At 64.0% G+C, this 19,760-nt stretch overlaps 1 protein-coding gene across 1 annotated transcript in view; it reads right to left on the bottom strand.

Annotated features, from left to right (window-relative positions):
• Nucleotides 1-19,760, bottom strand: part of CCDC187 (coiled-coil domain containing 187) — a 37,555-nt gene that overhangs the window by 2,171 nt on the left and 15,624 nt on the right. Inside the window, exons 7-23 of the mRNA XM_014529659.1 lie at nt 19,403-19,489; nt 18,170-18,777; nt 17,585-17,672; nt 13,269-13,381; nt 10,010-10,092; nt 9,547-9,660; nt 8,808-8,929; nt 8,600-8,691; nt 7,116-7,201; nt 6,435-6,535; nt 5,617-5,701; nt 4,581-4,727; nt 3,683-3,846; nt 2,642-2,730; nt 1,870-1,985; nt 1,400-1,561; nt 45-189 (exon numbers count right to left, since the gene is read on the bottom strand). Of these exons, the coding sequence (XP_014385145.1) occupies nt 45-189; nt 1,400-1,561; nt 1,870-1,985; nt 2,642-2,730; nt 3,683-3,846; nt 4,581-4,727; nt 5,617-5,701; nt 6,435-6,535; nt 7,116-7,201; nt 8,600-8,691; nt 8,808-8,929; nt 9,547-9,660; nt 10,010-10,092; nt 13,269-13,381; nt 17,585-17,672; nt 18,170-18,777; nt 19,403-19,489 (2,402 nt within the window). The remainder of the gene's footprint in view (nt 1-44; nt 190-1,399; nt 1,562-1,869; nt 1,986-2,641; nt 2,731-3,682; nt 3,847-4,580; nt 4,728-5,616; nt 5,702-6,434; nt 6,536-7,115; nt 7,202-8,599; nt 8,692-8,807; nt 8,930-9,546; nt 9,661-10,009; nt 10,093-13,268; nt 13,382-17,584; nt 17,673-18,169; nt 18,778-19,402; nt 19,490-19,760) is intronic.

Genomic DNA, 19,760 nt, shown 5'->3' with positions numbered 1-19,760 from the left:
GGAGCCCTGCAGGGCCCGGGCTCCGCAGGCTGCCTGCCCTCCACCCCCGTGCAGCCCCCTGGAGGCTCCAACAGAGAACTCTGTGGACGAGCCCAGGTCTGCGTCTGGGGTGTCTCCGGCCTCCCAGTCTGACAGGGAGGCAGAACTATCCGAGAGCTGGACCAGAAAGGCGGACACTTTCTGGAACTCCTGGAGGGAGGGACAGGACAGGCCACTCACGGAGGAGGGGGTGTGGGATCCCACTGATGACCCCGAGCAGGTCCCAGGGACAGACGCTGGCGGGGAGTCCAGGGCCGAGGGGGCGGGGAGCTGGGGCGGGGGGCTGCCCTGGAGCTGGGTGGGGGGCCTTGCCTCCTCAGCAGGAGCTACGGAGAGAAGAGAGGGTGGGGATGTCACCCACAGTCTCCACTCTGCCTCCCCTGCCACGCCCCCAGCACCAGGAGCGGCAGCAGCACACACCCCACTGGGTGGGAGTCAGTGCAAGAGACCTTAGGGGACGTCCGAGCCAGTGGGTCAGAACCGGAAAGCCCCGATAGAGGCAGAAGAAATGTCCGGCGGTGCCCGTGGGTGGGCTCTATGATCCTAGTGGTTAGCTCAGCTTCACCCACCCCACAGGAAGTGAGTCACCGCTGTGTGGACTTTCCTCAGGGGCTCAGAACCGCAGCTGTCGTTAGAGACAGACTGGCTGCCTCTGCCTTGTCTTGCTGTTTGAGAGTGGATGTTCCAACAGGGAGTCCACCTACTGTCTTTTATCTGCCGATTGGGACTGCGATGGGAGGGGGAGGGGGTGGCCCCCAAGCCCGGCGGCGGGAGAGGCTGGCTGTGACTTAGAAGTAGCCTTGGGTGACCCTAAGTGGGAACTCGGTGGTCCTGGTGCAAAGGCGGGGGACCCGGAGGGGGGGCGGGCATCACCTGGACAGGTGGTCAGCTGGGTGGCTTCCTGCCAGGAGTGGGGGTCGTGGGGGTCCTCCTGCCAACAGGTCTCTGTTCTGCAAACACATGGTAGACAAGTCTCCCAGCACCCTCCCAGTCTCCTCAGGATGCAGGGTCTCTGCAGGGGGCCTTCAACTACCCCAACGGGAGGCGGGGAGGTTGCCCCCAGAGCACAAGGCTCCCTGTCTTTAGGTGGTTCTGGCCTCAGTCCCCACTGCATCAGGGAGCTGGGGGGGACGTGGCTCAGAGGCACGTGCTCCCTGAAGGGGCCCCTCCTGCTGCCCCCACCACTGGCTCTGGGGCTGATTCACTGGGTGGTATCCTTGTTGCAGACTCGGGAGGGCATGGGGTGGGCTGGGGGTGCCCAGCAGCCAGACCAGTGAGCGGGGCACCAGGGGTGAGTGAGGATCCCCCAGCGAGAGCCCGGGGAGCAATGGCTTAACCACCTCCACGCCTCGGGTCCCACCCCTGCCCGAGGGTCTCCTGGGCCCAGGTAGCCCCCACAGGCCCCACACCTCTGCTCCTCTGACCACTGGCCTTCCATTTCAGGGGCCTCCCTGCCAGGGCTGCTGGCAAAGTCCAGCTCCAGCTCTGTCCCCACTCGGCTTGCGCTGCCTTCAACCACCTGCTGGAAACCCGTTGGAGAAACGCCACATTCAGGGTGTGGCACCTCCACCCGCACTGGTCCCGTCCCTCAGCTGTGGGGAGAGCACCTGTGCTCTGGTGGCCATAGGCAGGAACAAGGACCACCCGCGCACCCAGGGCCCTAGAGACCCCACACACCAGGCACCCCCCTCCCAGTGGGCTACAATGGCCCCCGACAGACGGGCCACCCAGGCAACGTCTGTCCTGTCGACTCCTTCACCGGATGAACGAGGTTATCCCCCCAAAAGCCACATGGCAGGGTCGACAAAGCCAGGCCGGGCCCCCACTCACACTGGCTTCCCGGGGGCTGCAGGGCCCCCCTTGGTCCCAGGAGCTACGTGCATGGCTTTCTGTCAGAGCCCAGGTCTCCGCTGTGGACGAGGGGCTGGGGTTGGGCTGGGGGTCTCCTGTGAGGCAAAGAGACCATCAGTGCTGACTGCAGGAGCACAGGACAGAAGACACGGTGTCCAGGGACTCTGTGGCCACATGAAAAACATCTTAAAATGCAAAATAGCTGCAGCACTTGCTTATTTGGGCTCCAGTGAGGACATAGCACACATGGCTGCCTGCTCCTGAAAGTGTGGCTGTGGGAGAGCTGCTGATATGAGTCCCAGAAAAGGTTTGAGAAGAAGGCGGGGCAGGGGCAGGCCTTGGCCATGTCCAGGTCAGCAGAGCGGGGACAGTGGGGACACGGGGCCCACAGGAGGGACTCACGTCTGTCCATCACCACCTTCCTAACCTTCCTTCCACCCTGGCCTGGCGAGTGTGGGTCACCAAGGCACGGAGGTCCTAGGCCACCAGCCTTAGGGACGGGAGCTATTTGGCTAAAGCCCAGGTCTTGGAACCTCTGCCAACGCGATTATTGCCCTGTGGTCACGGCCCCTGGTGAAGGCCGAGGCATCGTGGGTCACACAGAAGAACCCAGGGCCACCGTGACTCTGATGGGCGACACCCGGGCACAGTGTCTTGAGCAGAGACCAGCCGGCACTGGCCAGAGTGACTGTCTGTCCTCTGACTACTGCTATCCCTCCCCCCCCGCCCCCCTCCCCCGCCCCGCAGTTACCTTGGCCCATTTGGCTGCCGCTCTCCACCAGCCCTTCCTGGGCGTCCACCCAGCCATCGGCCATGGACGTCTCCTCTCCCCAGGCTGGCCTTAGGGGCCACAGGTGGACGTCCGAAGCTGAAGTTTCTCTGGGGGGTGTCCTATCCTGCTTAGGGACAGGGCTGCAAAGCAGTGCAGAGGGTGTGACCGCCTGCCCAGGCCCCGCCCTCCGCGGTGCCCGGCCTGGCCACAACTCTCCACACGCGGAACTCGCAGCACATCCAGGGGCAGCTGTCATCGGTGGCCAAGCGGCCAGTGCACAGGCGTGGAAAGACAGGCCCTGGCCCCTCCCCACCCAGCAGCCCCCATGCACAGAGCATTTCCCCCAATGGGGCCACTGCTGGGGGGTGACAGGGCACGGGGCACAGTGCTGGGCGTGGTGGGGGGAGATGTCCATCTGTCTCTTGGCCCAGAGCCCGTGCTCTATCAAGACCCCTGTGTGGAAACTGACCGCTGGCACGGGGTGCGGCCCTGTGTGCACGGGCTGGGCCCACTGAGCTCTGGGAGGCACCGTGGGTTGGAGGCCTGGACGCCACACAGGCTGCCATGCCCTTGGCACACTGATGCCAGCACAAAGTGGCCCCCATCGCAGCCACAAGGAGGTGGCTGTTGTCCTGACTCCTGGTTTAAGGGCAATGCCTGCAGGCAGGCCAGCTCCAGACATTCTGCCATTCTCTGCGGGCAGCCTGGGGTTACTTACGCTCCCTGTCTTCCAGGCACCTGCCACAGCTGCTCCTCCTCCAGGTCCCCCTGAGCATCTCCCAGGATCACACTCACATCGGGGTGTGGACAGGGCTGGGGTCCGTGGGCCATCCTCTGCCACCCAGCCCTACAAGCAAGCCCGTGGCCCAGGAGGGTAGTCAGCCCAGGGGTTTCCAGGACCCAGGACTGGAGCGTGATGGTGACGTGAGTTTAGGTCAGTCCTAGTGAGGTTTATTTGGAAAGAGCTCCCGGAGGGAGGAGAGGGCGAGCACTGGGCCAGGGCTGCCCATGACGACTCACGGGGGGACTCCCGGGCTCTCAGGGCTCCTCCAGGGGCCGTGGCTGGAGGGGCTGCAGGGCCTGAGTGGTGTTGGGGAGCGTGATGAGCCCTGCGCAGGCCCCACTGGCTGCTGGCTTGTCTCAGAGCCCCACTCCCAGGTGGCCTTGGCTTCAGGGCTGGAACCCTGGGAGAAACAGCAGAGGGTGAGCTGGCGAGGACACCCTGGTCCATCTCCTCTTCAGAAAGTGTGGACGGAGTGCTCCCCTGAGTAGGCACCTGGCTGAAACAGTGCGCCCACACTCACAGGAGCCTGAGCCCCGGTGCTAATGGTGCAGACACCAGGCCAGAGCACGACTAGCTGGGCCCACACCCTCGTCTGTGTCAGCAGTCCTGGGTGCCCCTCCTACAGGCTGGCCGGGGGCAGGCAGCACACCTGCCCGGTGACCATCCCGCCGTGCACCTGCTGACCCACACCAGATGCATCATGGAGCCCAGCTCATTCCACCCTCCCGCAGCATTCCCAGCTTACAGAGAACAGCCAGCCACCCACCTCCGCAGCCTCCTGCATGAGACAGCAGCCAGGGACAGGCTGCTGGGCCAGGGGTGCCCAGTTGCTCAGGGTCCCCCACGGGCCTGGCCTCTCCAAGGAGCTCCAGGCCACGTGCTTCTTCTGGCCTCAGGTCCTCTCCCGCGACCACAGGGGTTTGTCTCCTCCTCCAGGGCCTGGCCAGGGCCACCTTGCCCAGGAGACCTCCTTGGGGCCCCAGTAAGCAGCCGCCCACCTGCCCTCCATCTGTCCCCCCAGAGTTCCTGACCTCCCCGGATGTTTTTACAAGGGACTTGCACATCCCACGAAGCCCCTGGTGACAAGCATCTCCTGCCCAGAACTGAGCCTCCAGCCCAGGTGCGAGCGCCCACCTGCAGCATCTGGGCCGTGGCCAGGAGCTCCTGCTGCAGACGGGCCACGGCCCTCTGCACCGAGAGGATGTGCCGGTGATGCCGCAGGAGCAGTGTCCTCTCCTGGCACGAGAGCAGGCGACTGTTGTCTGGGAATCGGGTTTCCCTCTGAACAGGCAGAGAAGGAGAAGTCAGCCGTACCCGACCCGGCACAAAGGCGCACATGGAAAAGGAACCACCGATGAACCGACTTGGGCTCTGGTGGGGGGCTCCCTTCGCCTCTCCTGACGCCCTGCCTTCTCCTCCCCGTGCACTGGCTCCCCTTGGCTTTGCCAACAGGAGGCTCCAGCAGGAAGCAGGAGGGAAGGGGGCGTGCTCGTCCCTGTGTCACCCAAGGCTGGCTGCACCCCTGTCCTCCCCGTGCAGCTCTTTCTCGAGGTCTGGGCATGACACCCACCTCTAAATTCGTCCTTTGGTTACATGGTCCCCACTGACCTCGGACCCCGCTGTCTCGGAGAGCACACACCTCAGTAGAGCGGCCTTTCCCAGGCTCGGACCCTGCACCCCCACCCTGGGAGGTGGCATCCCAGGCCCCAGGCGTCATGACCCCTGCCTCCACACGCCCCTCCCCCCTGTCTCCACCTGCAGCACAGGACTCCTGGTGTGGGGGCGGCCCCAAGCCCTCCAGCAAGGCTCCCTCTCAGGTGGGAGACTGCAGCCAGCCCTTGGCAAGGCCTGTTCCGTGGGCCCCCTCATTGCCATGTGATACCTGGACCCGTCTAAGCCCTCTTCACGGTTCCCGGGTCGAGCCGTGCCTACAGATAGTGTGTCTTGCATTTTTCTGCCCCGGTCTCTTCCTGTCCCCCCTCCCCCGCCCCCGGAATTGCCTCATACCTGCCCTCCACCTCCCCAGTCCAGACAGGCCATCGAGGGCAGAGATGAGAAGGTGGGCAGCCTGGGGTGTGGTGAGGGCTCGGGAATTCAAGAATTCTCCAGCTGTGGTCACATGACCACTTTGTGTTCACCACCTGCCCACGCCCAGGTCAGGCGGCCTTACCTGCCCCTGCTCAAGGCTGCTAAGGCCCTGCGGCTGCTTCTCGGCCAAGACCAGCGCGGCCTCACTGCCCTGGCTGCCTGGACACCTGGGTGGTGGCAAGAGGGACACCCTCAAGCTTGGCACATGAATGTGAAAACCAGGCACGGCCAGCCCTGGCCAGCCAGGTGCACCTGCCCGCCCCCTGCCTGCCTCCCCGCATCCGCCCCACAGCAGGGCACAAGCAGGAGGAGCCATGGGTGGGCTGCTGGGGAGCCCGGGGGTGGCCCCAGCCAAACTCACTGTTCCCACACCCCCCCACAACCCCTTTTGTGCCTGAGATGAAGCACCTGGAGCCCAGCCCAGCCCAGGGCCTGTGGGGAAGGGGTGGGTGTGGCCTAGGACGCCCACAGCCCGGACCCTCGTACACGGAAGTGAGGTTCTCAGCTGGGAAACCTCTTTGGGGACCAATGTGGCAACATCGAGAAGCTGAAAAAGTGGGTTCCCACTGCTAGGATTCACTTTAAGGAAGTTATGTCCTGGTGAGCACTTCCCGTCGGAAGGCCCTGCTGTGGGGCTGGTGAAGGAACTGGTTCGTTCTCTGCGCTGGGCGCCCTGGACGTGGAGCAGTTACGAAGGGACATGGACAAGTGTCCTGACTTTTAAGTGAACACTCGGGCCACAGTCTGTGCTGCTGACGGCTGATGCTGCTTAAGTGGCCACGTGCTCATCTCCCTCAGCAACAGCCGGGAAGACAGACTGGAAAGTGGGCAGAGGTCACCTCAGAGAGTGAACTGGGGGTGGTTTTGACGCTGGAGCCGAGTGGCTAAGCGCATGCTCACCTCTGACACTCTAGCCAGGCTGGCTCCCAGCGCATCTTCCCCTGCACGGCCTCCTCACGCAGGCGCAGCAGCTCTTCCTCCCGCGGGCTCTGCCCCGGCACCTGGAGCAGGAAGCAGCGAGAGCTCCGGGCCTGGCTCCCCTGGGGCGGGGCAAACTGAGCCGGAGGCCTCATCGCTGCCTTCTAGCTTCCTGGCTGCTCCCAGACCGGCCTCTCCCAACGGGAATGGAGCCCAGACCAGGGGAGCAGGCCAACAGCTCCAGGAAGCCCTCCTGGACTGTCCCCCCAACTGTGAACTCTGAGGGCAGCTGGGGTCTTATCACCTTGGCCTCTGCCCAGTCCTGACCCAGTCCAGGCCCCTGTTTGTGCTCCAGAGGGTCTGAGAGCCCTGCCACTGACTCTGCAATGTGCAGCCTGGGCAGCGGGGCCAGCCCTGCCCAAGGTGCCTGTATAAATGCCTGCTCTCACCCCCACCCCGGGTGGGAGGAAGGGGCCTGGGCGATGTCAGCTGGAAGGGTGGGGGGTGCCATGGCAGGGAGAGCCTCCTCTAAGCAAGGGCCCCGTGGAGAACCTTGTGTGCAGGCTCCAGAGAGGCAGCTGAGGGAGGATTGGAGTCTACCATTGGCCAGTGCCTCCCCTGCACCCCACTCCTATGCTCTTCCCCTGGGGTGTCTCCCTGTACCTGGTGAACAGGGTGGTCCCAAGGGTAGAGCCTGGACAGGGGCAACGGGGATGGGGCGTGTCCTGGCTCCGGTTCCTGCAGGAACGCTGAGGGCAGAGAGAAAGCGGCAGGGCTGGGCCACGGAGGGGCTCCGGGGCTGCTTCTACAGGACGGCCCGAGAGGTGGGATGTCGGCAGCAACGTGATGCCCCCATACACACAGCTGCACACCAACCACGAGGCCAGGCCAAAAGGAATCACTGTCACTTTGCCTGACATGAAGTTCTGGTGTGTGAACCCACTGACCCTGCAGAAACCCACACCCAGGTTCGGGGTGCCTGGGCCCAGCTGCCCCACTTCCACAGACGGGGAGACGGAGGCCCAGAGAGAAAGAATGGCCCTTTTGAGATACAGCAACAGCAGGTGGGGTAACAGTAGAGCCCACACTCCCAGCTGAGGCAGGTCTGGCCACTGACGCCGCTGGCCGCCTTCGGTGCTGGGTGTGATGGAAAACGGACCCTGTGCTTCTAAGAAGGTCATACGAGGACCCGGCCTCTGCCAGGAGAGGGCCAAGGGGATTGGAGGGTGGATTTAATGTCCCACTGAGAAAAAACTTAAGCAAACAAAAAAGTATGCATGCGGATGCATACATACAGACACACGTTCCCAGACACGTTTACATGTTCACACACACACATATGAAAGAACGTTTTCCAGACATATCAGGCAACACTGCACGCTCATCCCTGAGAGACAAGAAGCCAGGCAGGTGAGACCTCTGGTTGTCACAGCCGCCTGCCCAAGAGGCTCTTGCTGCAGCGCGGGGAGGGGAAACTGAGGCAGAGCCCCAGACACCTGGGAGAGGAGTGGAGCTGTGAGTCTGCAGAGACCGATGCGGCCAGACCTGGTGGGCTGAGGGTCTGGGAGGAGAGAGGCCTGGAGGCTGTTGCCTGTCCCCTTGTCTCAAAGCCATTGCTGGTGCCCGCGGGAAACCCTGGTGCCCGGGAATGAAGCACCAGAGGACCAGATGCTGAGGAGCATGTCCGTCCCCACCTGCCAGGCTCAGAACCTCACGATTTTGGGTCAGAGCACACAGAGGCTAAAAGACATGGTCACCAGCGAACAGCGCCCCCGAAATGTTAAAGGTGGTCCTTCAAGCAGCAGGAACATGATGCCAGAGAGGAAGCCAGCTCTATAGCGAGGGACAGAGAGACATGGATAACGGTGCCCACCGAGCCCGCCTGCTGGCTTCTCCCAGTCACACCAAGCCCCATGGGTGTCGAGCTTGCGCCCACGAGCAGGAGCAGTGGTGCCCGGGCCCAATCGTGGTTCTGGCATCAGATGAACCAAGGTTCAAATCCCGGCTCCACCCTTCCTGTGTGGCCTCAGGCAAGTCACTCCATCTCTCTGGGCCTCTCCAGTGTGTGCCTGACTCCGTTTCCCCTCGGGTCCACGCAGGGAGCATGGGCAAGCACGTGGAGAGTGGCTGGTTTTGAGGACTCTCACCCGCATAGGCTGACTGGCTGGCCGGCCACTCCTGTCCTTCCTCGGGGCCCCGGGAGGGCGCAGCAGCGACTCTGCCCAGGGACAGCTGGGACCTGCCAGGTGAGGAGGCGCTGGGGACTCCTCCAGCAGCACCAGTACCTCGCCTGTCCAAGACCCCCCACCTCACCGTCCACATTGGGTGGCGACACCATCCCGGCCTTGGACGCACCTGGACCTGGCCGTCACAGCGCTCCAGGAGGTCTTCGGATCCGGGCCCGCCCACAGCCGCAGCCCCTCCAGCTCTGGTGCTGCTCCTGGCCTGGCCTGGGTCTCGTGCTTCTCCATCCGCCTCTGTGAGGACAGGTGTGTGTGTGGAGGATTAAGGGCAACCTCACAGCCAATGGGCCTGGCCAGGTGCCTGGAAGGGGGCTGGATGGGGGAAGGGTGGCAGGTTTCCAGCAAACACAGACAGGTGGGGGATGGGCCTCCCACAGTGTGGGGGGTGGACAGCCAGGGTGGCTTTGGAAGGCTCCCGGGGAACGGCAGTCACCCAGCAGGTGCGATGCCAGAAGCAGGAAGAGGGGGAGAGAGAAAGGGAAATGGGCCAGGTGTGTCTGTGCTTGTAGGTCTGAGGGCATGTGCGTGAGTGCGTGTGCGTGCACACACGTACACACACATACACACAGACACGTGCGCACAGACACACCTGGTTGCTCTCTTGGGAATGCCTCCCTAAATGTCTGCATAAGAGCATCCACCAACAGTCCCCAGACATGGAGAAGAGTCACTTCTGAGAGGGCTTGTCCCGTCCGACCGGATCATGACATCACCCTCCTGGTCCTCACCCTGGTCCTCACCCTGCCGGCCCTGGGGGTGCTCTCTGCACCACCTTGACCACCAGCGCTGCCTGTCTGCTGCGGCTGAACATGCAGGCTCAGAGAGGCAGGCATGGGGCAGACCAGGCTCACCGCCAGCCGGTGTTTGGAGAGCAGCTCGTCCAGGGCCTTCTGGGTCTCCCAGACCTCCAGTTCTGCCCGCTGCCGCAGAAGGGCCAGGGCCTGCTCCTGCTTCTGCTGGTCCAGCTGCAGGGAGGGCCCAGCCTCAGGTCCCTGGCCCCAGCCTGCGGCCCCCCTGCCCCGCCCCCTGCTCTTTGGCGAGAGGGCAGGGGGTGCCACCTCTGAGAACAGGGGCCCCCAAAGGACCCCAGGCTTGGCAGGGATCCTTCCCCCAGGTCCCCGGGCCCTGGGTGTCCCGGGCCAGTTGACTGTCGGCCTCTCCTTCCTCCCTCCCCGCCTCCCCCAAGGCTGCAGCTGTGAGTCCTGCAGTCCCCGCTCCAGGGCCTCTTCTGCTCAGCTTTTGGGGGGCAAAGGCTGCGCCCCGCTCACTTCAAACAGAAAAGGCCTAAAGGGACACAGCGGGGGTGGGACACACCTTCAGTGCCTGGAGAAAGCTCAGGGACTTCTGCTGGAGGTCTGAGAAGTGCCCTGCACATGGCCCGCCAGGCTCCTGCTGACCTGCAAGCACAGGGGGAACAGCTGAGCGCCTGGGCCTCCTCGTCCAGCTCAGCATCCGGCTCAGCCTCTCGCTCGGACTTGCAGGGAAGAGAGTCCAGTCCCTTCCCCCCACGTCCAGGGAGGGTGGGAGAGGCTGCAGCCAGAGGGGACAGATGCTGCTGCCTCCCCTCGATGCCCAGGGGCTCGTTGGCCTGACCCAGCCATGCTCCCCCACCCCCACCCCCAGCCATGACCCTGCAGAGGGGACAGGCACGGTGCCACCAGGCAGGCCTCACTTGTCATGCGTTTCTGGGTGACCTGGACCAAACCACCAGCCCCTCAGAGCCTCCATGGGGGGCGGAGTTTCCTGCTGCCTGTGGGGGAGGGGTAATGCAGGCTCAGCTTGGTGGCTGCTGTCACAGTGCAGGGTGGCCATGGCCGGGCGCCGTGACCACCGGTCCCCAGGTCGGGTCGCTGGGCTTCCTCTGGAGCATGAGCATGGAAACTGCCGCCTCCCCCGGGGGGGGTGGTCCCCGAGGCAGTGGAGGCTGCTCTTTCCTCGGTGGCTTCCGGGTCCAGCCGTGCCCCCCCCCGGGGGGGGGGGGTGGTCCCCGAGGCAGTGGAGGCTGCTCTTTCCTCGGTGGCTTCCGGGTCCAGCCGTGGCCCTGCCTGCCCCTCCTCCCCCCAGCCCTGCGGCCCGGCCCCTGGGGGCAGCCTGTGTGCTGCTTCCGCCCCCAGCTCCCGTCTCCTGTCCTGGGTCCTGGTGAGAGCTGGCAGGGGCTACGGAGTGCTCGGCTTCCCGTGGGGCTTGGGCCCTGGTCTGAGGACGGCAGAGCCTTCCTGGGACTCTCCATCGAGCTCCTCAGTCATCGCTGGCGCCTGTGCCGAGAGGAGAGCATCCTTGCCCACCCTCTCCTTCCCGGACGGAGCGGCTCTGCTCTCCTCGGTTAGAGCAAGTGGTCGGAGAGCTGTGAATGAGAGCTGATCCAGTTCCGGGTGTTTCCACGGCAGCTGAGAAACTGAGGCACCAGCCTGGACTGGAAGCCGGGGCTCTGGCCACCTGGCGTGCGTGGAGCACTCGGGGCGATGCCTGGGGTCCCCCTCCTACTCCGTGTGAACCAATCTCCTTGGGAACGAAGACACTTTTAGGAACTGACTTGAAGTGTGTTCTGAGCCAAAGTCCCTCGAGAGGAAAATCCCTGCTCTGCTGTGTGTCCCTGAGCGGCTGAGTGAGAGAAGGCGCCGGTCCCTCACCCTGGCCGCTGCCCAGGCTCCCGCGGACTCTCCTCCAGGCCCTGGCCCTGCAGCCCGAGGAGGGGAGTTCCTGGTCACGTCTGGTCACACCACATCCCTGAGCGGTCCCCAGGGAGCTCGGGGCTGTGACCTGGGAGAAAGCAAGCTATCCCTGGCCTGGCCCGGGGTGGCCAAGGAGATGGCAGCCCCCGAGACTTTCAGAGTCACCCCACTGAGCAGAGGATGACCCTGCCTCGCTCCCCAAGTCCTCCGGAGACGATTGGTGAGGAGCCACCCTAAAGCACCTGGAAGCTGAGGATCCAGTGGGAGGTGTCGTAAGTGCCATTAGGATCGCTGGTGTTAGGAGGGTGATGGTGGTGGTGATGGTGACGAGGACGACGCGTGCTCTCAGTTACGAAGTCGGGGAGTCGGCCCCCAACCAGTGCAGCTGACACCGTTCCTGTGTGTCTGGGAGAGCCCTGTGTCTGAAGCCAGGGCTGTGCTGTCCCTCATGGCGGCCGCGGCTACAGCCACTGCGCTGCTCCGTGTGCAAAATTCTTTAATGGCTAGAGAGCCACAGGTGGCTGGTGGCTGCCCTATTGGAGAGCCCACCATTTAGACCATTTCCCTCATTCCAGAAGGTTCTGTTGGATGATGTCATGTGAGGCATTAGAAAGTGAGTTCTGTTGGGCAGCGCTGGCCGAGGCCTGTGAGTCCAGAAGGTTCTGTTGGATGGCGCTGCTTCCATTGGTAAAAACGGGAGTTGGCCGACTTGAAGCTGGGTCTGAACCCCGCTCTGCCACGGGTTGGTGGGAGATGAGCCGTGCAGACAGGCGCACAAGCAGGAGTCTGATGCCCACAGAGCAGGCGACGGCGGGTGAGTGACCCACCAAGTGTTATCTGGGAGGCTCCCTGGAGGAGGTGTCTGACGGGAGCCCAGTGCAGGCCTCTGGGTTGTGTTCACTGCTGGTTCTGGCTACCTGAGCCCTGCCCTCAGCCACTCAGGCAGGAGCCACCCAGATTTCAAATGACTTCTGGGCTGCCTGTGGCCCCAGGATAGAGACTCTGCCGGAGAGACGGGTAAGACCACGGCCCAACCTGCTCCCACCTCTGGAGAGGCAGGGCAGGGAGCGGTGCTGGTTGTTCTAGAAGCCCTGGCACCTGGCTGCCTAGGGTCAGCCTGTGGACGCTGCCAGGCCCCAGCGACAGCTCAGCCCCCGACAGACCTCAGAGGCCTAGGAGGTCATTTTCAGGTAGGTGGGCAGCTCTGCCCTTTCCATCAGCCCTCGGGGCCCGAGGCCCCACCCACACCTGCTGGGCCTCCCCGTGGGCTGGGGAGGGGCAGCCTTCACCCAGGTCCCTCCTTCCTCGGGAGGTTTGCGACCCGCCCTCTGTGGGCACCTGTGGAGGGGCAGCTCTGCAGAAAGGGCTGGCCACACCCGCTCTGCCTGTCCTTGCCCTGGCACTCACGCCACTGACGGAATATTCCTTCAGGGAATGAGTCAGTGCGAAGGCTCGCACCTTCCAGACCCGATTTGCGGTCCACAGTTCAGGTGTTTTGTCCTTTCAGTGACTGACGGCCCTCCCTGTGGGGTGTTGGGAGGCCCCTCTCTGCTCCTGGCTCTGATCTCACACCCTCACCAGGCGGCACTGCCCACCCAGACACCACCCCACGTCCCGCCCCCACCACGTGTGGCTGATACAAGTACAGGGAGGGGGGGCTGGGGTGCACGTCGGCTGCCTGTCCCTCGAAGCCAGGATCAGTCACAACAGAGCACAGAGACCGCTGGGTCCCAAAAGCCTCCAAACACTTTAATACTGAAACATGGATGCTCTCCACTTAGAAAAGGGTCTCTACACACGCAGGACCTCGTCGGAGCGGCAGGCCGTTGAGGGGGTCCCCGAAGGACCTCCCCGGCCACCCAACCAGCCAGCCCAGGGCCTGTCCGGAGGCTCGCCCTTACCGCAGCTCTGCAGGGCCCAGGGCGTGACCAAGCCTGCCCCTCTGGCCGACGGCATCTCCTCCAGCCACAGGGAGCCACAGGTGGGGTCCGGCGGGGCTGGCACCTCGAGTGAGCTGGGGACACGCAAACACGCATGTGAGTAGGTGGGATAGGTGGGAGGCAGCTGGCAGGGCTTGGCGGGTTGGGGGGTGTCCGGGTTCCCGATGCCAGCAGAGCTCTCAGACTCATGCCGTGTCCAGGACAGGCCTGTGACCACAGGGCCAGGAGGGCGGAGTGAGCGGGCGGGCCTGTAGGTGCTGACACCCCCTGCTTGGTGGGGTCTCCTCTGAGAAGCAGTAACTAGGGCTCTGCTCTCAGGCCCAGGGGCCCAGCACCCCGCAGGAGTGCAGGCCTCTACGTCACCGTGGGCACTGGGCTGGCATCCAAGTGCCCTTGGCCGCAGGCCGCCGCTGCCCTGGGTGCTGAGCCTGTGCCTCCACGAGGGACCTGTACTTCCTGGCACCTGTCCACCAAGAAGTGGCTGAAGACGCCGGCTACACCCACCTGTGGCCATGGGGACAGGTGGGGCTTGGCCCTCTCCATCAGCCCTCGGGGCCCGAGGCACAGGTGTTTGTATGCACCTGCTGTGTGGCAGCTGCTGTCAGTGTGACCTGTGCCCCTCCCACCCATGGACGTGCAGGGGAGGTGACATGGAAGAGTGTTCCAGAAAGAGCGAGCAGCCCTGGGGCTGAGCCCAGATGCTGAGGAGGCAACGGATGGGCCCAGTGGCTGATTCCCTGGTGACCTGGGGCTGCTGGAGGGGGCACTCTGGGGGCGCAGGGCCATGAAGGGGGGGGAGGGATAGGGCATTGCAGGGTCCTCTCCGGGCTCCCTCTCGCTCCCTCCTCCCCATTCTAAACTTAGGGTGCTGGCCCCCTGAGAGGATCCCCCTGACGGTGGCAGGAAGGAGCCAGCCCCGCAGAGGCTCAACTCCAGGGAGGCCCCGGTGGCCAGCAGCTATGCAGCCAGGGCCTCCCTCATGCTCCAGGGCAGGGCAGCAGGCACTTCCCGGAGAGGAGTGAACGGCAGTTCACTCTGCGGGCCACACAGGCTCCATCTCTGTGGGGAGGACTCAGCCCTGCCCTTGGAGCATGAAAGCAGCCCTCTGATTGCCATATGCCAATAAAACTTTATTTACAAGCACAGGAGTGGGCCGGGGGGCTGTGGCTTGCTGACCCCTGGGATAGACCCCTGGGATGGACACGGCATGAGTCTGAGAGCTCTGCTGGTATGGGGAACCTGAACAGTGGTCCTCAAATTCAGTGTGCACCAGAGTCCCCGGAGGACTTGCAAGAGCACCGCCCACTGCCTACCACCAGCGGGTCAGATTTGGGAGGCCCGGTGGGCTAGAGAATGGGCTCCTGAGGCCAAGCCCTGGTCTGAATCTTGGCTTGCCCTCCCATGAGCCATGTGACCTGGGCAAATCCCTCTCTCTGAGCCTCAGTTTTCCCATCTGTAAAATGGGGGTGAAAACACCTCTCCCGGAGGTGCTAGCTAGACGGTGTGCAAGAAGTACAGGGGCCTGAGGGGCCTGGGCAGCCCCTTCCTTCCAGAGATGCCAGATGGACAGGCATCCCAAGGCCCAACCCAGTGTTCTCGCCTCCGGCTGCCAGTGGCCAGCTGGTTGCCCCCACTGGCACCGTGGTCCCAGCTGGGAACGGAAGGGTGGAAGAGGTTGTCTCCTGTGGCCCAGGGGCCCCAAGGGTCCAGAAACTGGCCTCAGAGGGAAGTGGTGACCTTCAGCCCTGGATGTGGGCAGCAGGAGAGGTGACTGGGGGCCTGGCCATGGAAGCTACAGCCTGGAGGCTGGCTTAGAGGGGATGGCCGGCACCAGTCCTGAATGCCCTCGGGGCTGGCAAGCCCTGGGCTGTGATCCCAGCTGCATGGGAGGTGGGGCAGGCATGGGCCACTGGGCAGACTAGTGAATGACTTTCACTTGTGCCTGTGGGACCTGGTCAGGGTGGCGGGGGTGGGGGAGGGGGCCACGTGCTCAGGTGGGAAGGCTCGGAGACCTGGGACAAGCCCACGGCCTTGCTGGCCATCTGCCTCAAGACGTGCAGATGCAGGTGGCCTCCTTGGAGCCAGGCTCCCACACTAACCTCTCAGGATCCCCCGCCCCCACCCACTTCTGAAGGACTAGAGGGGAGCAGGTGTGTGCTGGGAAGACAGACGTCCAGCCCAATGCTGCCCCCTTCTGGTAGGAATTCCAATTCCACTGACCAGGCTGAGGCTGGGCTTGGGTAGGTAGGGAAGGGGGCAAGATAAGACTCACCCCAAAGGACCAAACAGCCCCCCACTGGCGAAGCTAAGAGGGGCTTTAGGAAGGCAGGGTTGGTGGGGATTCCTGGGGGTGACAGGCAGGGGAGGTGCACTAGCCGGGAAATATCCCCAGAGGGGACGGGGAGGGGAGGGGAGGGAAGGGAAGGGGAAGGAAGGGGAGGGGAGGGGTTGAGATGTTGGGGGAATTGCACCCCCCATTTGAGGTGGATACATCCCCCCCATTGCCAGGCTCTGAGACTGGCAGGGGGTATGCGACTCTGCTCAAGGTCAATGACTTTGATCAGAGGTGCACTAGCCGGGAAATATCCCCAGAGGGGACGGGGAGGGGAGGGGAGGGAAGGGAAGGGGAAGGAAGGGGAGGGGAGGGGTTGAGATGTTGGGGGAATTGCACCCCCCATTTGAGGTGGATACATCCCCCCCATTGCCAGGCTCTGAGACTGGCAGGGGGTATGCGACTCTGCTCAAGGTCAATGACTTGAAGTACAGATCGGGGGTTTGCACTGGCCCCACCTGGGGTGCCCTGGGTCTCAGGACCCCGTCTCTCCAGAGACCTAACTGCCCATCTGTATTCCCCACTCCACGCTGCCCCAACCGCGGTCCTACCAGCTTCTTAGCTCTGTGTTAATAAGCTGTACACCCTTCGAGGCCCCTAAAGGCAGACCCTGTGAGGGGTGGGGGCTGCTGGCGTCTGTCCCATGGGCTCCTGGGGGGCTCTGGCTGATGCTGGGAAGAGGCAAGGCCAGCCCCCTGGAGGCCGCCCGCTGGCCTGTCCTCTCTGGAGCGCCCCTTGCCCTCGGCTCTGACCTGTTACGCGTGGGGTCCCAGAGGGCATGTGGTTGTACACAGGGAGCACATGGTTGCACACGGAGGGCACGTGTTGCACATGGGGAAGGGGAGGCTGGAGACCACTGCCCAGGGCACTTCTGTCTCAGGACAGAGGGTGAGGGGGCGGGAGATGCCCAAGAACCTCCAGGCCATGCAGTGTGCCAGGAAGGAGGACTGGGCAGGGCTGGGCATCAGGAGGGCACTGCTGGCCCCTGAGAAGGATGTAGGGGGCCCGCACCCACTTTGGCGTCAGGAAATGCTGGGTAGGTTGCGGGGGGCGATGGGCTAAAGGAATAGCTCTTGGGGCTGCACAGGGAGTCCTTGAGGGGGCTGAGCATGTGCCTGAACCCCAGACGGTGAGAGGCCACAGTGCCCGGGAAGGTTACATCGGCAAGGAAGCAGCTGCCCCAAAGATGCTCGGGCAGAGGGGGGGTGGCGGGAAGGACACCCCTCCTGGTTTGGGGGAGTTGGGGCTGAGAGGGCTGGGGGCACACAGAGCAGGGACAGGGCTACTGGGGGAGGATGGCCCAGGTTCGGGGGGTAGTCCTGGGGTGAGGGTGGGGACTGCAGGAGGTCCCCAAAACTAGGCCCAGGCTGGACTGGCTGGATGGGAGGTGGGGCAGGCAGGGGCCCTCAGTACCCCAGCCTAGGCCAGTCTCTTCTGCTACTGGACCCAGGGTCCCCTGTAAGGGACCTGCATGGAGTGGCCGCCAGAGAAGGCTGAGCCACTGCTGGGGGTGGAAGATACGAGAGGTGCAGGTACTGTGGCCGGCTGGTCGTGAGGACTCAGACATGGATGTGGAACCTGGATGCAGGTGCCTGTGCCTCAGTGTCCCCTGGACAATCAGCCTGCCAACCATACCAGGGACACAGGAGAGTGTGGCCGACAGTGTCCCCTGGGCCGGGAACCATGCGGGGAGCATGGGGAGGGGTGCATCGGGGCTGCTCCTCACTGCAGGCCCTGGGTCAGGCCACAGAGGTGGCAGGACCACTGCCCGGCCAGCCTCAGAGCTGCAGGTGTGTCAGGGGCTGTGTGGCCGCCCTGTCAGGCCTGGATGCACCTGGACTCCCGGCCTTGGCCAGTGGGGGCCCTGTCCCGGGGGCGTGAGAGGCAGAGGCAGCCCATGGCTCACAGCACGGCCGGCCGGACTCGAGGCTGCTCATGGGCTTACCTCCCTGCCAAGGGGCCGAGGGCCTGGACAGAAGCCGTGTCTCTCGCCAGCCTCCGGTCCAGCTTCAAACATCCATCCTCCATGGATCCTTTGGAGACATGGGCGCCAGGATGTCACTTTCCAGGTGTGGGCACCAGGGGAGGAGGGGAGCGAGGTCGGTGGGGAGCGAGGGAGGCGGGAATGAGGAAGGAGGGGGAGAGGGGAAAGGGGAAAGGGGAGGGCGCCCGCCCATGGCAGGAGGCGGCAGCCTGTCTCCAGTGCCCCCTTCTCTTTCTGGCCTGGCTTTGGCTTAGGGAACAGGGCAGGGAGCTGACAGACACACAAGCCTCAGGACCAGGCCTCACCCCTCCTCCAGCCAGAGCCACTGCAACAGTGCAGCTGACAGGAAACTATGTGCCAATCCCATTGCCAGGACGTCACCTACGCCACCTTCTCGGTGACAACAGCTGTGCTATTGTCAACATTTCCCCACTTAGGAAGAAGAAACTGAGGGGCAGGGAAAGAGCGGGGCTCCCTCGGCCGCCGACAGGGCTGTGGTCAGCGTGGCCTGCGTGCAGGTCTTAGCTGGGGGCACGTGGGGCTTACCTGGCGGCGAGTAGGCCAGGTGGCCCCCGGGGCTCACGCTCCTCCGCTGCTCCCAGCCAGGACTCCACAGCAGCGTCTCTCCGTCAGGCAAGCAGGAGGGAGAGAGAAGCAGCCTGGCCCGCACGTCTGCCCAGCCCCAGGGAGACCCTCTGCCTGCGTCGGGCACCAAGGCTTGGGGACAGGCTGGCACCACGGGCTTGGGGGTGCCAAAGCTCGGGGGCAGGCTGGCACTGTGGGTGCTGGGGCGCGAGGATGGTGGGTTCGAGGGCAGGTCCTCCAGAGTGTCCGCTGCATCGGCCCCACGCAGATTGGCAGTCAGGAGGTCGATGCGCTGCTTTAGGACGTTGGCCATGGTCTCCAGGGCCTGCAACCGGGCATGCTTGTACCGGAAGTGCAGTGGGCCCCGTGTGCCCAGGCGCTCGGCCTCCTCGGGGCCCAGGTAGATGCACAGCCCCGGGCGTGGGGGGTGGGCAGTTAGGTCCTGGAGTTTTCGGGGACCCGCGGGGGAACCAGCGGACATCGACAGGGGAGCATCCGCCCAGCCTTCCTGGGGGCCTCCTGTCTCCAGAGGCTCTTGGTTCAAGGCTCTGTCCAGACACAGGCAGAAGCTGTGGGGACAGAGGGTGCGAGGGTCAGGGAGGCCCAGCACGGCCTTCCTCTGCTGCCTGTACACGTCCAGTGGTGAGTGTGAAACACGTGTGTGAAACAAACACGTGTGTGTGAAACACGTGTGTGCAGGCGCTGAATGTGGCGGTGCTTCTGGCGCAGACCCAGGGGGTGCTCACGGGGCCCATGTTTGCTGGGGGCTGGTATGGAGCAGCCACATGCCCGCCCGCCACCGTTAGAGCGAGGACAGCCAGCGGCGGTTTCTTAGATGTGCCGCCAAAAACACAGACAAGAGACACAGATAAATTGGCTGCTTCGAAGTGAAAAGCCTCCGCACATCAAAGGACACAACCAACAGAGACCGAAGGCAGCTGAGGGCACGAGCGGGAACTTAGAGGCCATGTCGCCACAGGGTTAGGACCAGACTGCAGAAAGAGCTCCTGCAGCTCAACAAGAAACCCAAACAGCTCCACCAAAACGCAGGCCAAGGACAGAGCGGTCCCTCCTCTGAAGACAGAAGCGACCGACGAGCACATGAGAAGATGCTCAGTGCCCAGGTCACCGGGAAACGCACAGGAAACCACGTGAGGTCCCACCTCACCCCCAGGGCGGCTGCTGTGAACAAACCAGGAAAAGAAGCCGCGAGGACGTGGAGACGGGGACCCTGGGTGCTGCTGGCGGACCGGACAGGGCGGAACAGATGGGGCGCGGCCGCTGTGGAGAACAGTGGCAGTTCCTCAGAAGGCCAGCGTGGGGCGACCCGGTGACCCAGCAGCCCCACTCTGGGTCCACACCACAGGCCTGAGAGCAGGGTCCGAGACGCACACCATGTTCCCAGTCCAGTTTCCACAGCAGCCAGAGGTGGACACACCCCAGTGTCCACTGATGGGAAACCAAACCTGGTCCACCTCCCAGTGGAACACTATGAAGCCTCGAAAAGGCAGGCAGTCCTGACCACGGTGTGGCAGGGACAGACCTAGAAAAT

The sequence above is a fragment of the Myotis brandtii genome, unplaced genomic scaffold (genome assembly GCF_000412655.1).
Source record: "Myotis brandtii unplaced genomic scaffold, ASM41265v1 scaffold691, whole genome shotgun sequence".
In the NCBI taxonomy this organism is placed as follows: domain Eukaryota; kingdom Metazoa; phylum Chordata; class Mammalia; order Chiroptera; family Vespertilionidae; genus Myotis; species Myotis brandtii.
Note: the sequence above shows the minus strand (reverse complement) of the source record. Positions and strands in the feature narration are given on the sequence as shown.